Below are 12,602 nucleotides of genomic sequence, written 5' to 3' on the forward strand. Positions count from 1 at the left end.
TATATATATATATATATATATATATATATATGTTTATAGTTTCAGCTTAGAGCTGCGGCCATGCACATACACATATACACAAACACACACATATCCCAAACACAAACTGAAATGTGTCAAATGTACTTTTGTTTATAATTTGCCTATGAGCATGATGAGGCATAGTTATGCAGTTAAGAAGTTTGTTTTTCAAAAAGCCTCTTTCCCATGGATGATCAAATTCATTGATTTTATTGGTGACTCAGTCTATCTTAATCTATGTGGTGTATCTACCAAATTCACTCGCAAGTCATTGCATAAGCCTGTGGCTATAGTCGAAGTCACCTATCCAAGGTGCCTTGAACCCAAAACCCCATGGTTGCAAAGCATGCTTCTTGATCACACAGCCATGCCTGTATTGAAGAGTTTTTTTCTGTTTTCTTTCTTACAGTTTTATACAATATTAAACTTTTTAGACACCTTTATATAATTTACATATCACTCACTGAATTATTGAATTTTAAGTATCCAAATTCCTATTCTTTGTTCTCAAGAGCTTGATTCAATACCAGCTGGATTCTACGGCTGAACTAACTAAGCGTCATCTTTCCAAAGTTGTCATGGAACTAGCCAGCCCAGATGAAAGGTAAGTTTCTTTCTACCTCTCTTTCTCTATTTTAACTTCTTCTTGCAACTGTAACTGAGACGCATTTTACCATACTGTGCCAGGAATCTCTGGTACCCAATAACTTTGGTAGATCCTCAGTTCTATGTTGTGTATCTCTGTGAATAGCATCAATTTATTTGAGGTGTCTTAATCCTCAATCAGAGTGTAGCAGTCTCCAAAATATAAGTGAAATGAAGTTAATATTTAGACATGGATGGTTTTTCATCTTGGTATATGATTAATTGACATTACTGTATGAACCTTAATACATTAGTTTAATCTGAGAATTAATCATGTATCTAAATTTCCCCCTTCTTTGAGCCTTTGACTCTTGAGCGTCTCATAAAGCGAGATTTCTATACATCTTAAATTTGCAGAAGAATGTGTGGTGTGGGCAGTTTAGCTTAATTGGTCTAAGAGCACCGCAACGCATAATCACGGAGGTGTGAGTTCGAGTCTCATAGCTGACCACCAACATTTTTTTCTGCAAAATAAGGGTAGCTTATCCTGTTCAGGCTATATTATTAGCATTATTTTGCATTTGAGAATTTAAAAATCATTTCTTTAACTTTCTAAGACATCTCAACGGTTCTAAAAGCAAACATCGTTTGTTTGTTTATGTTTATCGTAATTTGAATTTAACATAGAAACACGATTGTGATATACAGTTTGTCTTGGGTATTTAAACCAAGAAGAGCCAATCATTTTCCATATCTTACTTTAGCTGATTTCATCCACAGAGAAAAGAAAGAATTAATATAAATATTTATATATTATTCTTAACACATGAGTCAGATGGAAAATGTGCTAGGTGCTGTTGTGCATGTTCTAGGAGAGTAACCTCTCCTTTTTATGACAACAGTGTTTAACACACCCATTTCATTGGTACATGACATTCTGGGACACTGGTGTTTTATCATGTGTCTCATCAGCCAGAAGTAGCTGCATTTTGAGACTATCTAAAGTTGCTGGCTTTGTTTATACTTTCAGTGAACAATTTGTTTGCTGATCAGTGCTTATATCTGCTAACTGATAAAAATCATTATTTGCACTGTCTATACTGAGATCTGGAATGACTATTGGGAAATTTATTCTTAACATGTCTAGGCAAGTTCAGACACAAAATATGTTAGGTGCTGTAATGTATGTTTTAGGAGAATAACTTTCCTTATTTATGACAAAAGATATAAACAACAAAGGAATCAACTTCTAATCTGGGTTGGTACTTACTTTATCAGTTCTGAAAGAATCTAAGGTAAAGCTGAGATTTTAATTTAGAACACCGAAAACCAGAAAGAATACTGCAAGGTAGTCTGTCTGATGTCATAACAACACTGACAAGTTGCTCCCTCTGGCCAAATTACATACTTGTAAAACTATGATCTCTAAAGCTAGGAAGGAATGAAGTTGGTCATCAACTGAACTCTAATCTGTTTTGCATAGCACTTTCTCGAATGTTTTTGATTATAGGTCAGCTCTATCTTGACCGGCCTAGAGTTAATTAATAGTTATAACTGGAAACTATGTTTCTGTGAAGTCGTTTAGCACTTCATGTGTGTATGGGGTGTCACTTCAGGTTTTCACAGTCTGCCTTCAACTGGTGTGTGATTTATGCTCAAGTTCAATGACAATGACAAGTTCCTTAATTCCTTGGAGGTCGTTGGGACACTGCAGCCGTGCAGTGTATCAAGGGTGAGAAAGCCTGGTGGAGCCCATCCCTCTCCAGGCTAAATTCACTTCTACAGCTGAGTGGACTGGAACAACATGAAATGAAGTGTTTTGCTCAAGAACACAACAAATTGCCCAGTTCAGGGATTGAAATCTCAATCTTACTGTCATGAATCCAACACCCTAACCACTTAATGACATGCCTCCACTTGTGGTACGCATTTCTACAGCTGACTAAACTGGAGTAATGTGAAGTGAAGTGTTTTGCTCAAGAACACAACGCATCGCCCGGTCCAGGAATCGAAACCACAATCTTACAGTCAGGAGACTAACACTCTAACAACTAAGCCATGCTTCTCCACATGCTGAAACTCACACTCATATGAAGGATCAGAATAATGTTGCTGTTGCTTAGCGCCAGCAAACTGATAAACAAAGGCATTGCAGCTGTAGCAATTCCGTCTCTTTTTTCAGAAGCAACATATGTTGGGTCACATTATCAATTTATCCCTGTATTTTGAAATCAGTAGGGTGTGATTTGAGGAAACTTTTGGTGCAGTTTCATCACATTTACATTCCCAGTAAACATCAAATCCCTTAGCTTGGCTCTCTAGAAATAACAGAGCAAAAAATCCTTTACTTGAAAGCAAAGATGTTGAAAAAAGGAAGAGCATCCAACAATAAAAATGTTCCCAGAAATATATAACCATCTACCCTTTGCCAGCAAAGATGGGAACAAATGAGCGCGTTGTTTTCTGTTGTCTGCAACTTGCTCTAGAATTTTGATCTGTTGAGTTGAATAGTCAATTCATACCTTTTCATATTAGACTCTCTTTCAATCTGTCTCTCTCTCCCCCTCTCTCACTCTCTGTCTCTGCCTGTCTCTCTCTAGTTGACAAAGTGTTAAATATTTAAAACACTCAACAGAAATATTATTAAGTCTTGTCTCGTTTAATGCTTTATCATTTGAGAAGCGAAAGGTGAAGGGCTGGAGAATGTTGTAATTTTTGTAAAGTGTAGCCCTCTCCAGAAGATATTGCTGACTCATAAAATTAACTCATTTTTAGATCCTTGTTGAGATAATTGGTTTATTTTGCTTTTGTTGGTAGGGTTTTTTTTCCTCCACCATTCTTTCTTTCTATCTTGCAAAAATTTTAAAACAGAATATTTTTTTCACTTTTATATATTTATTTTTGTTTATTTTTATATTTATTTTATGTATTTATTTATTCAGTTATTTATTTATTTATTTATTTATTTATTTATTATTCAGTTATTTATTTGTTCTTAGTGTAATTTATGTTACATTCAAGTCAAGAATTAAATAAAACAAATACATAAAATAAATATAAATTCAATAAATGAAATAATATAAGCAAAACACTTAAATAATGATAAAATGAGCTGTAAACAATGTTTTAGGTGTACAAGCTACAATTTAGTGTTATTGTATACTTATTTCCTCTTGAAAATTGATTGCTGTTATTTTTGAGTGAAGTTTCTCTTTCCTCAAGGAAATTGCTAGAAAAGAAAGAAGCTTGCTTTAGTTTTCACATAGATGTCATGATTTATTTTCTTTTTATTCTGCCACTGCATCTCTGATGGATTTGTTTGACTTAAAAGTATAGCTACTAAACCTAGTAATCAATAATGAACTAATTGATATGCATACAGTAACCTAAGTGACTAGTAAAACGGTTCTGGTCTTTTGGTTTTTGTTTGGTATATATTTTTTCACTATATTTTTAAACAAATTTTTTGTTGTTTTGTTTCATTTTACTCTACTTTATTTTGTTTTGGTTTCACTGTAAGTTTTAATTAAAATAGAGTATATTACTTTTCTGTATTTTTTTTTGTTTTGTTTTACTAATCAAGTGTTATTAAGTTAGCAATTAGTTTGATGGGAAATTAATGTTTCAAATTATTTTGGTTATCAAGACAGATTTTTACTTTAAATTATTTTCGTTCTCAGACAGAGTACTTTTTTGTATTTATTTTATTTAATTATTTATTTTAAATTTTATTTTTAATGAACTGTAGTTATTTTATGAATAATTAACTAAATTTTCATTTCTCATTTAAAGAACATGTCATTATATGTAATGAAATATATTTTGCTAAATGCATCAATTTCTGCTCAGTTTTGCATTTAGAGACTTTAAAATTAAATACAAGACCTTAGGCATATTGAATATAATATCTGAATCAAGTACAACACATTAAATGCAAAAGACAAGAATTTGGTATCTTATACACTCTTCCATTGTATTTATTAGTAGAGAAAATCCCTTTAGGGAACTGCATATTTTCTAATCTGGTGTATTGAATACTGGGCTATAGCTGGTACCACATTAGGGAAGATGAGGTTAATAAGTGCAGGTTTGGTTAATAGATGCATGTATGGATGTGTGGTTAAGAAGTTTGCTTCTCAACCATCTGGTCTCAGGTTCAGTTCCACTGTGTGGTATCTTGGGCCGGTATTTTCTACTGTAGCCCTGGTCTAAATTCTTGTGAGTGGGTTTGATGGATGGAAGCTGAAGGAGGTTCATCTTGCATCTATATATATATATATATATATATATATATATATATATATATATATATATATATATATATGTGTGTGTGTGTGTATGTATGTGTTAGTGTGTATGTGTGTGTTGACATTGTGGGATGGTTGTAAATGAGTGTCACTCTCATACAAAGTGTCATTTATTTTCAATATTCTGTGAGAACAGGTGTAGCTATGGGGAAACATTAGCTTGCATGGAAACAGGTGAGTGTTGGTGACTGGAAGGGAATCTAGCTCTAGAAAATCTGCCTCAATAAAACTCTGCCTGACCCACGCAAGCATGGAAAAGTGGACATTAAAGTGATGATGACGATCATGATAATAATGATGACGTGTGTGTGTGTGTTTGATCATCACAATCATAACAATCATTTAACATCTATGGTCCATGCTGGCATGGGTTGGACAGATTGACAGGATGCAGGGCGTCCAAGTAGTGCTTTGTGCTCTGGTACCTCCTTTGGCATGGTTTCTATTGTTGAACGCGTCCACTGTGAGTGGATATGGTAGTCTGAAACTGAAAGAAACCCACTGTATACATATATATAAAAAAGAATACAAAAAAATGGGACAAGAACGCAACTGGATACAACAAGACATCCAGACAGTTAGTTGATACAAAAAGGGACAAGAAAAAACAAGGATGGGTCATTCGGAGTTTTCTTTCGTCAGTTGAGTTTCCGATTATCCTTGCAGTTTCAGTTGATTGAGTATAACCAGCCGAAACTGCAAAGATAATCGGAAACTCAACTGACGAAAGAAAACTCCGAATGACCCATCCTTGTTTTTTCTTGTCCCTTTTTGTATCATCTAACTGTCTGGATGTCTTGTTGTCACCTGTTGTGTTCTTGTCCCATTTTTTGTATTCTTTTTTATGTACATATAGCGGCATACATACACTTTGGTCTCTTATATATATATACACACACACACACACACATATATACATATATATGTATGGATATATAATGTGAGTGTATGTCTGTTTGTCCCCCTGCCAACACTTGACAACCGATGCTGGTGTGTTAATGTCTTCGTACTCTAGAAGTTCAGTAAAAGAGGCTGATAGAATTAAGTACTAGGCTTACAAAATATAATTCTTGGGGCCAATTTCTTTGACTAAAACCCTTTAAAGTCGTGCTCCAGCATGGCCACAGCCAGATGACTGAAACAGGTAACAGAATAAAAGAATATATATATGTATTTGGATGTTATCTTCATAACTACTGTATCAGGACTTTCTGACATACTTAAAACATAACTATTTATTAAATGCTTTATTCCTATATAAATATATATTTAACTATGAAGCAGCCAGATAATGTAAGAACTTATTCTGTGTGGATAACTGAAACATATTCAGCCGGACAGTAATGATGAACACTAACGCACATGTAAGACAGTACATGTATCTTATACAGTCGGAAATCTTCTCTGTGTATGTATGTGTATGCGTTTGTATGTGTGTATCATATGTACATATATATGTGTGTGTATATATATATATATATATATATATATATATATATATATAAAGAGAGAGAGAGAGAGAGTCTGTGCATGTGGCCATGTATGTTCACATGTATATATACATATGTGTGTACATAGGTATGTATCTATGTATATATATATATGTGTGTGTATGTTCATATATGTATAAGTAAATATATATGTATATATGTACGTGTATATATATATATATATATATATATGTGTGTGTGTGTGTGTGTGTGTATTTATATATGGGATCTGAATAAAACAGGAGATTTGTTTACTATTATATCTTAGTAATAACAAAAGTTTTTTATAACCGAATCTCCAGTTTTATTCTGATCTTCGATATACACTCTGTAATCTATTCAAATGTATATAATACCAAACGAAAATAATCATGGAAAAACACTGTGTTTAATGCCTGAGTGAAAGTTGGACATATATGGATTTACATGGAGTTTGAAGCAAAGGTTAACTGTTATACTGTCTCATTCAAAATAGCAACTTTTCAATACGTATACATACGTACATCTTTATATATACATACAGATATCTGTGTGTGTGTGTGTGTGTGTGGAGATAGAGTAATAAAGAGAGAGAGAAATAGGCATATGTATGTATAGGAATATGCATGTATTTATGTGTTTGTGTGTGTGTGTGCGAGTGTGTGTGTGTGTGTGTGCGTGTGTGTGTGTGTACAAGTATATATTTATATGTGTGTGTGTGTGTGTGTGTGCGTGCGTGCGCGTGTGTGTGTATTAGTATATGTTTAAAGCACTGGTGCTGTGCCATGTGAATAGCACCCAGTACACTCTGTATAGTTTTTACTGTTTGGAAGGGCATCCAGCTGTAACAAAGCAAGCCAAAACAAATTAGGGAACTTGGTGCAGGAGCTGGCCTTGCCAGCTCCTGTCACCCCGTCCAGCCCATGCCAGCATGGGAAACGATCATTAAATGATGATGATGATGAAATGTAGGATATGAAATAATTTTATTAATTCTGACTCTTTGACTACATTCCTTATACCAACACTTTTAAATAATAAATGAGGAAAATTCTGCTTACATCAGAATATTATTCCAGCGGTGATATATATTAACTATATATATCAGTTAAGAAATTTCTCCTCACCGGTAGTACTAATATCTTGCAAGGATTAACATTTTCCAGTCGGACAGAACTTTTGCCCAATTTCTCACTTTATATGATTATTTTAAAAGGAAGTACTTCTCTTGGGAAAAAAGCATGTCTGTTACCTATTAACTGATATCGAGCTTGCTGCCAACATTTAAACAAGCTTTGGCTATTTTGTCAATATTCCAATTGAACCTTGCAATCTGGCATCGGACAGATCAAACCTACTTTCTATTTTATTTATATAATAATTATTAGCTTTCAATAATACTCTTGTTTTAATTCATTTCGCCTAAATTTGGCTGGCAGTTTCTTACTGTAATAGTAGTTATTGTGGGTATTATTATTATTATCATCTTCATTATTATTATTATTATTATTATTATTATTATTATTCTAAGCACCAGTAAAGATTAAAGAAAAACAGTGAAGTTTTTCTAAGAAATTTTACTGTTTAGGTCTGTTTCAATATTATAGAACTTATTTCTGAGTTTTAGCTTGCTTTTGTAATTATTTATAAACCTAAACTTTCTATAGAAATATTTACACATTTACATTTGTTTTGTGTGTGTGGTGTGGCCAGGAGGTTATGGTGCTGAAGTTATGATCATGAGTTTTTGGGTTCAATTGTGAGACTCGGTGGCATTTTATTCCACATTCCCCCAGTTCACTCAGCTGAAAAATAAGCCCCTAGTACAGCTGTCTATCCTTCTAGCTGTTACATTATTGCAGCTCTGCCGGATCAGGTTTTGTAGGGCTGAGATGGTGCTTGTGTCTGTTTGCCATAGACACTTAAAACAGTTATTAAAAGAGTGACGACTAGATTCTTTTTTATTTTCATTTGCTGCGTACAATTTTGCACTTTCTGTGTTTTTCTGAAATACTTTGTCGCTTCATAAAACAAATTACTATTTTGACCCATATGGAACCCCACTTCAGCTCTGATTGAGTTGACCATGACCAAGGCTATTCAAGCTATCCTTCTTTTTGCCATATTTCAAACCACATTATCCAAAGTGTCCTCCTTTCTAAAGACAATATAATTGAGAACAGTTTAGGTGCTATTTATAGTTGGTTGAGCAACCATATAGACAGAGGGTCATTCATGAATGAGCATAAGTCATTACCAAAGAGGAAGCAATAACATTTTTTTCTTTTTCTTTCCTTTTAAGAAATGTCACTACATATCAATTGGTTCCATATTGTAGAATTTATCAACATCATAACTGCTATCCTGAAAATTTATAAACTTCCAGTAGATATTATTTTTATTATTATTATGTGAGAGAGCAGTGCATGCCATCAAAGTGACACTGGGGTAAAATATACGAAGCCCAGTATACCCATCATGACTACCCGTCTGATATATATATATATATATGAGACTTGAATGCTAAGATTTAGCTTTATTCTTTTTGTTCTTTTTGTCAAAATTTAACTTTGTCAGACTTGATTGGACACCTCTATGATCAAAGTTATTATAATCATGTCCATCCTGCCTTTTGTTGAGGCATAGTATATCTCACCTATTCCTGACTATCCAGTGTGTCATGTTCTAAAGAGGTTACAGTATAAATTTGAGTGAGATTTGCCCACTACTTTTAGCAGGTTGCGTGACAATATAAAGGTTTCCTCTTTGACTTAATACAACATCGTTTGTGTCATGATATGTTGCGGTAGACCCGCTTGCTTTTGTTTTATTTCCGAATCAACTAAAGACCTCATTCCATCTGAATATTTATAGACTTCTCTTCATCTGAATACTTATAGGAATAGCTGAGTTAAGCTTGGAATTCTAATACGTTTAGGTAAATGTGATTCAGGGTCAGTGCTGTAATATTGTTTCCAGTGTTTCTCTGTTAAATTAGATTGGTTGCAACATAAAATATAAGAAAGAAAACAATTTTTGTTGGTTTCGTTAGACACTTGCTCTCTCACATCCATGAATTCTTCTTTACAATACAGCAAAAATATATTGGTGTTTACCCTACAATCACCATCTCTCTCTTTCTCTTTCTTCCTCTCTTTCTATGTGTGTGTGTGTATATATATATATATATATATGTGTGTGTGTGTTTATGTCTATACACTAAATCGAAAAACAAACACTTAGCTTATCAATACATGATAAATTGCCCCAAATAATGGAGAAATCTGCTCTGATTTTTTTCCAAAGACATGGTCTGAAATGGAATTAAAACATTGAAATAAAATCATTCTATAGTGAAAATTGCCTGGCAACAACAGAATACTCAGCTAGTATGTATGTGTGAAAGGGTTCCCAGTGGGATTTGAACCTGGATCGCTTACTCCAGAGGCGCAAGTCTACACGACTACACCAATCTGGCACTCATTTGAATTGAGGCAAATTAAGCTGTATGAAGTTGGTCTCTGTTCCCCCTAGACCAGATCCAAGTTGAGGCCTTCTCTGCTTCTTCCATGTTACTTATATGTTGTATATATATCTTACATATATATGTTATATATATATATATATATGTTATATATGTTATGTACACCCCCACGTAAGTGATTCCTACACTTCAATATTTACTTCTGTGAACATCGGCTTCCTCCGTGGCAGAATTCAAATACCATTATATATATATATACGACTAAGGAAAATCACGTGTAACCAGCTATGAAGAACAAACCAACAGCACAAAGAGATCAAATGCCAATCCTTTTAAAATGGTTGTCAAGTGATGTTGGGGGACAAATACAGACACACAAACATACACACACACACACACACATATATATATATACATATATACGACAGGCTTCTTTCAGGTTCCGTCTCCCAGACCCACTCACAAGGCGTTGGTCACTCCGAGGCTATAGTAGAGGACACTTGCCCAAGGTGCCACGCAGTGTGACTGGACCCGGAACCATGTGGTTCGTAAGCAAGCCACTTACCACACAGCCACTCCTACACCTCAACCAAATCCACTCATTAGGCTAAGATATATATATATATATATAAATTCAAATTACGACAAACATAAATAAACAAACAAAGTTTGCTTTTAGAGGCGTTGAGATGTCTTAGAAAGTTAAAGAAGTGACTTTAGATTCTCAGTCGCAGGATAATGCTAATAATATAGCCTGAACAGGATAAACTACCCCTATTTCGCAGAAAAAAGTGTAGGTGGTTAGCTGTGGACTCGAACTCACATCCCCGTGACGCGTAATCACGGGGATGTGAGTTCAAGTCCATATATATATATAAAGAAGAAGGAAGTAGTCAGAATTTTGGATAAGAAAAAGGAGGTAGTGTGTATGTGTGTGTTGCGTGCATGTGATGTCATCATGACTCAGGCAGCCAAACTCAAGTGGCTCAGTTATTGGAGCATGAAACATTTGGTCTTAGGATCATGGGTTTTAGCCCGCATTTTGGTTGAGGGTTTGCATAGAATGTCACCTTGTGACATTCTTCTGTTGTTCTGAGTTCAAATTCCACTGATGTCAACTTTTAATTCTTTTTGAAATTGATGAGTAATGTATCACTCCTTAGCTTCTCTACTACTACTCTCTCTCTCTCTCTCTCTCCTTGTTTGTTTGTTTCTTTCTTTCTTAGAGAAAATAGTGGTAGTCATATCGGGAAAAGATGAGCTCTGCTAGCTTTAGATGTGTGCGTCTATATGTCTGTGTTTGTTCACCCCCTCCCACTGCTCGACAACTGGTGTCGGTTTATTTATGTCCTTGCAACTTGCCAGTTTACCAAAAGAGGCCAATAGAATAAGGCTTAAAAATAGATATTAGTATTGATTTGTTTGTCTAAAACTCCTCAGGGTAGTGCCCTAGTGTGGCTACAGTCCATTGACTAAAACAAGTAAAAAAAAATATATGACTAAATAAATAAAATACATCAATACATTGTAAATATATATATTTTTTAATTCTTGTTTTCTCTTCTATTTATGTGTCTCAGGTCAATGTTTGCTGAAGTGGATCTAGCAAAATTTATTTGGATTGAATCTCCTGCAGACATTCCACCAAATACAGCCTGGATTCCCGCTAGTCAGAAAACCCTCAGCTCTGGTGGTGGCCTTCTTATGAAAGCCTGTACATACACTCCAACTATACAAAGGTGAGTAGTTTTGCTACTTTTGCCATTCCTAAAGCTCTCTATCATTTCCTCATTACATAAGAACACAATGTATATTGATGTCTATGTTACTATATCAATGATCAATATGTCAGTGGTTAAAGGTGGTAATCTGGCAGAAACATCAGTACGCTGGGTGAAATGCTTAATGGTATTTCGTCTGCCGCTATGTTCTGAGTTCAAATATCCGCCGAGGTCGACTTTGCCTTTCATCCTTTCGGTGTCGATAAATTAAGTACCAGTTACGCACTGGGGTCGATGTAATCGACTTAATCCGTTCGTCTGTTCTTGTTTGTTCCCTCTATGTTTAGCCCCTTGTGGGCAGTAACGAAATAGGTATTTCGTCTGCCGTTACGTTCTGAGTTCAAATTCTGCCAAGGTTGACTCTGCCTTTCATCCTTTCAGGGTCAACAAATTGAGTGCCAGTTGCGTACTGGGATTGATCTAATCGGTTGGCCCCCTGCCGCAAAATTTCGAGCCTTGTGCCTAGAGTAGGAAAGAATATGTCTGTGGTATCATCATCATATGTCTGTTTTCCATGCTGGCATGGATTGGACAGTTTGACTGAAAACTTATAAGCTGGGGAGCTGCACCAGGTTCCAGTCTGATTCGGCATGGTTTCTGCGGTTAGATGCCTTTCCTAATGCCAACCACTCCAAGAGTGTTGTGGGTGCTTTTTACATGCCAGTTACGTAATACCAGCATCGACCACGACTACGATCTCACTTGGCTTGTTGTAAATTTTGATGTTGTAGCCCACATTAATTTTCATTGATCTGGTCAAGCTTGCTTTACTTTTTTACTCTTTTACTCATTTCAGTCACTTGACTGTGACCATGCTGGAGCACCACCTTTAGTCTAGCAAATCGACCCCAAGACTTATTCTTTGTAAGCCTAGTACTTATTCTATTGGTCGCTTTTGCCGAACCACTAAGTTACGGGGACGTAAACACACCAGAATTGGTTGTCAAGCGATGTT

At 35.1% G+C, this 12,602-nt stretch overlaps 1 protein-coding gene across 1 annotated transcript in view; it reads left to right on the forward strand.

Annotated features, from left to right (window-relative positions):
• LOC106878966 (conserved oligomeric Golgi complex subunit 1) overlaps positions 1 to 12,602 on the forward strand; it is a 243,076-nt gene that overhangs the window by 51,400 nt on the left and 179,074 nt on the right. The window contains exons 10-11 of the mRNA XM_052973195.1: positions 534 to 625; positions 11,447 to 11,605. Of these exons, the coding sequence (XP_052829155.1) occupies positions 534 to 625; positions 11,447 to 11,605 (251 nt within the window). The remainder of the gene's footprint in view (positions 1 to 533; positions 626 to 11,446; positions 11,606 to 12,602) is intronic.

The sequence above is a fragment of the Octopus bimaculoides genome, chromosome 15, assembly GCF_001194135.2.
Source record: "Octopus bimaculoides isolate UCB-OBI-ISO-001 chromosome 15, ASM119413v2, whole genome shotgun sequence".
NCBI classification, from domain to species: Eukaryota; Metazoa; Mollusca; class Cephalopoda; order Octopoda; family Octopodidae; genus Octopus; species Octopus bimaculoides.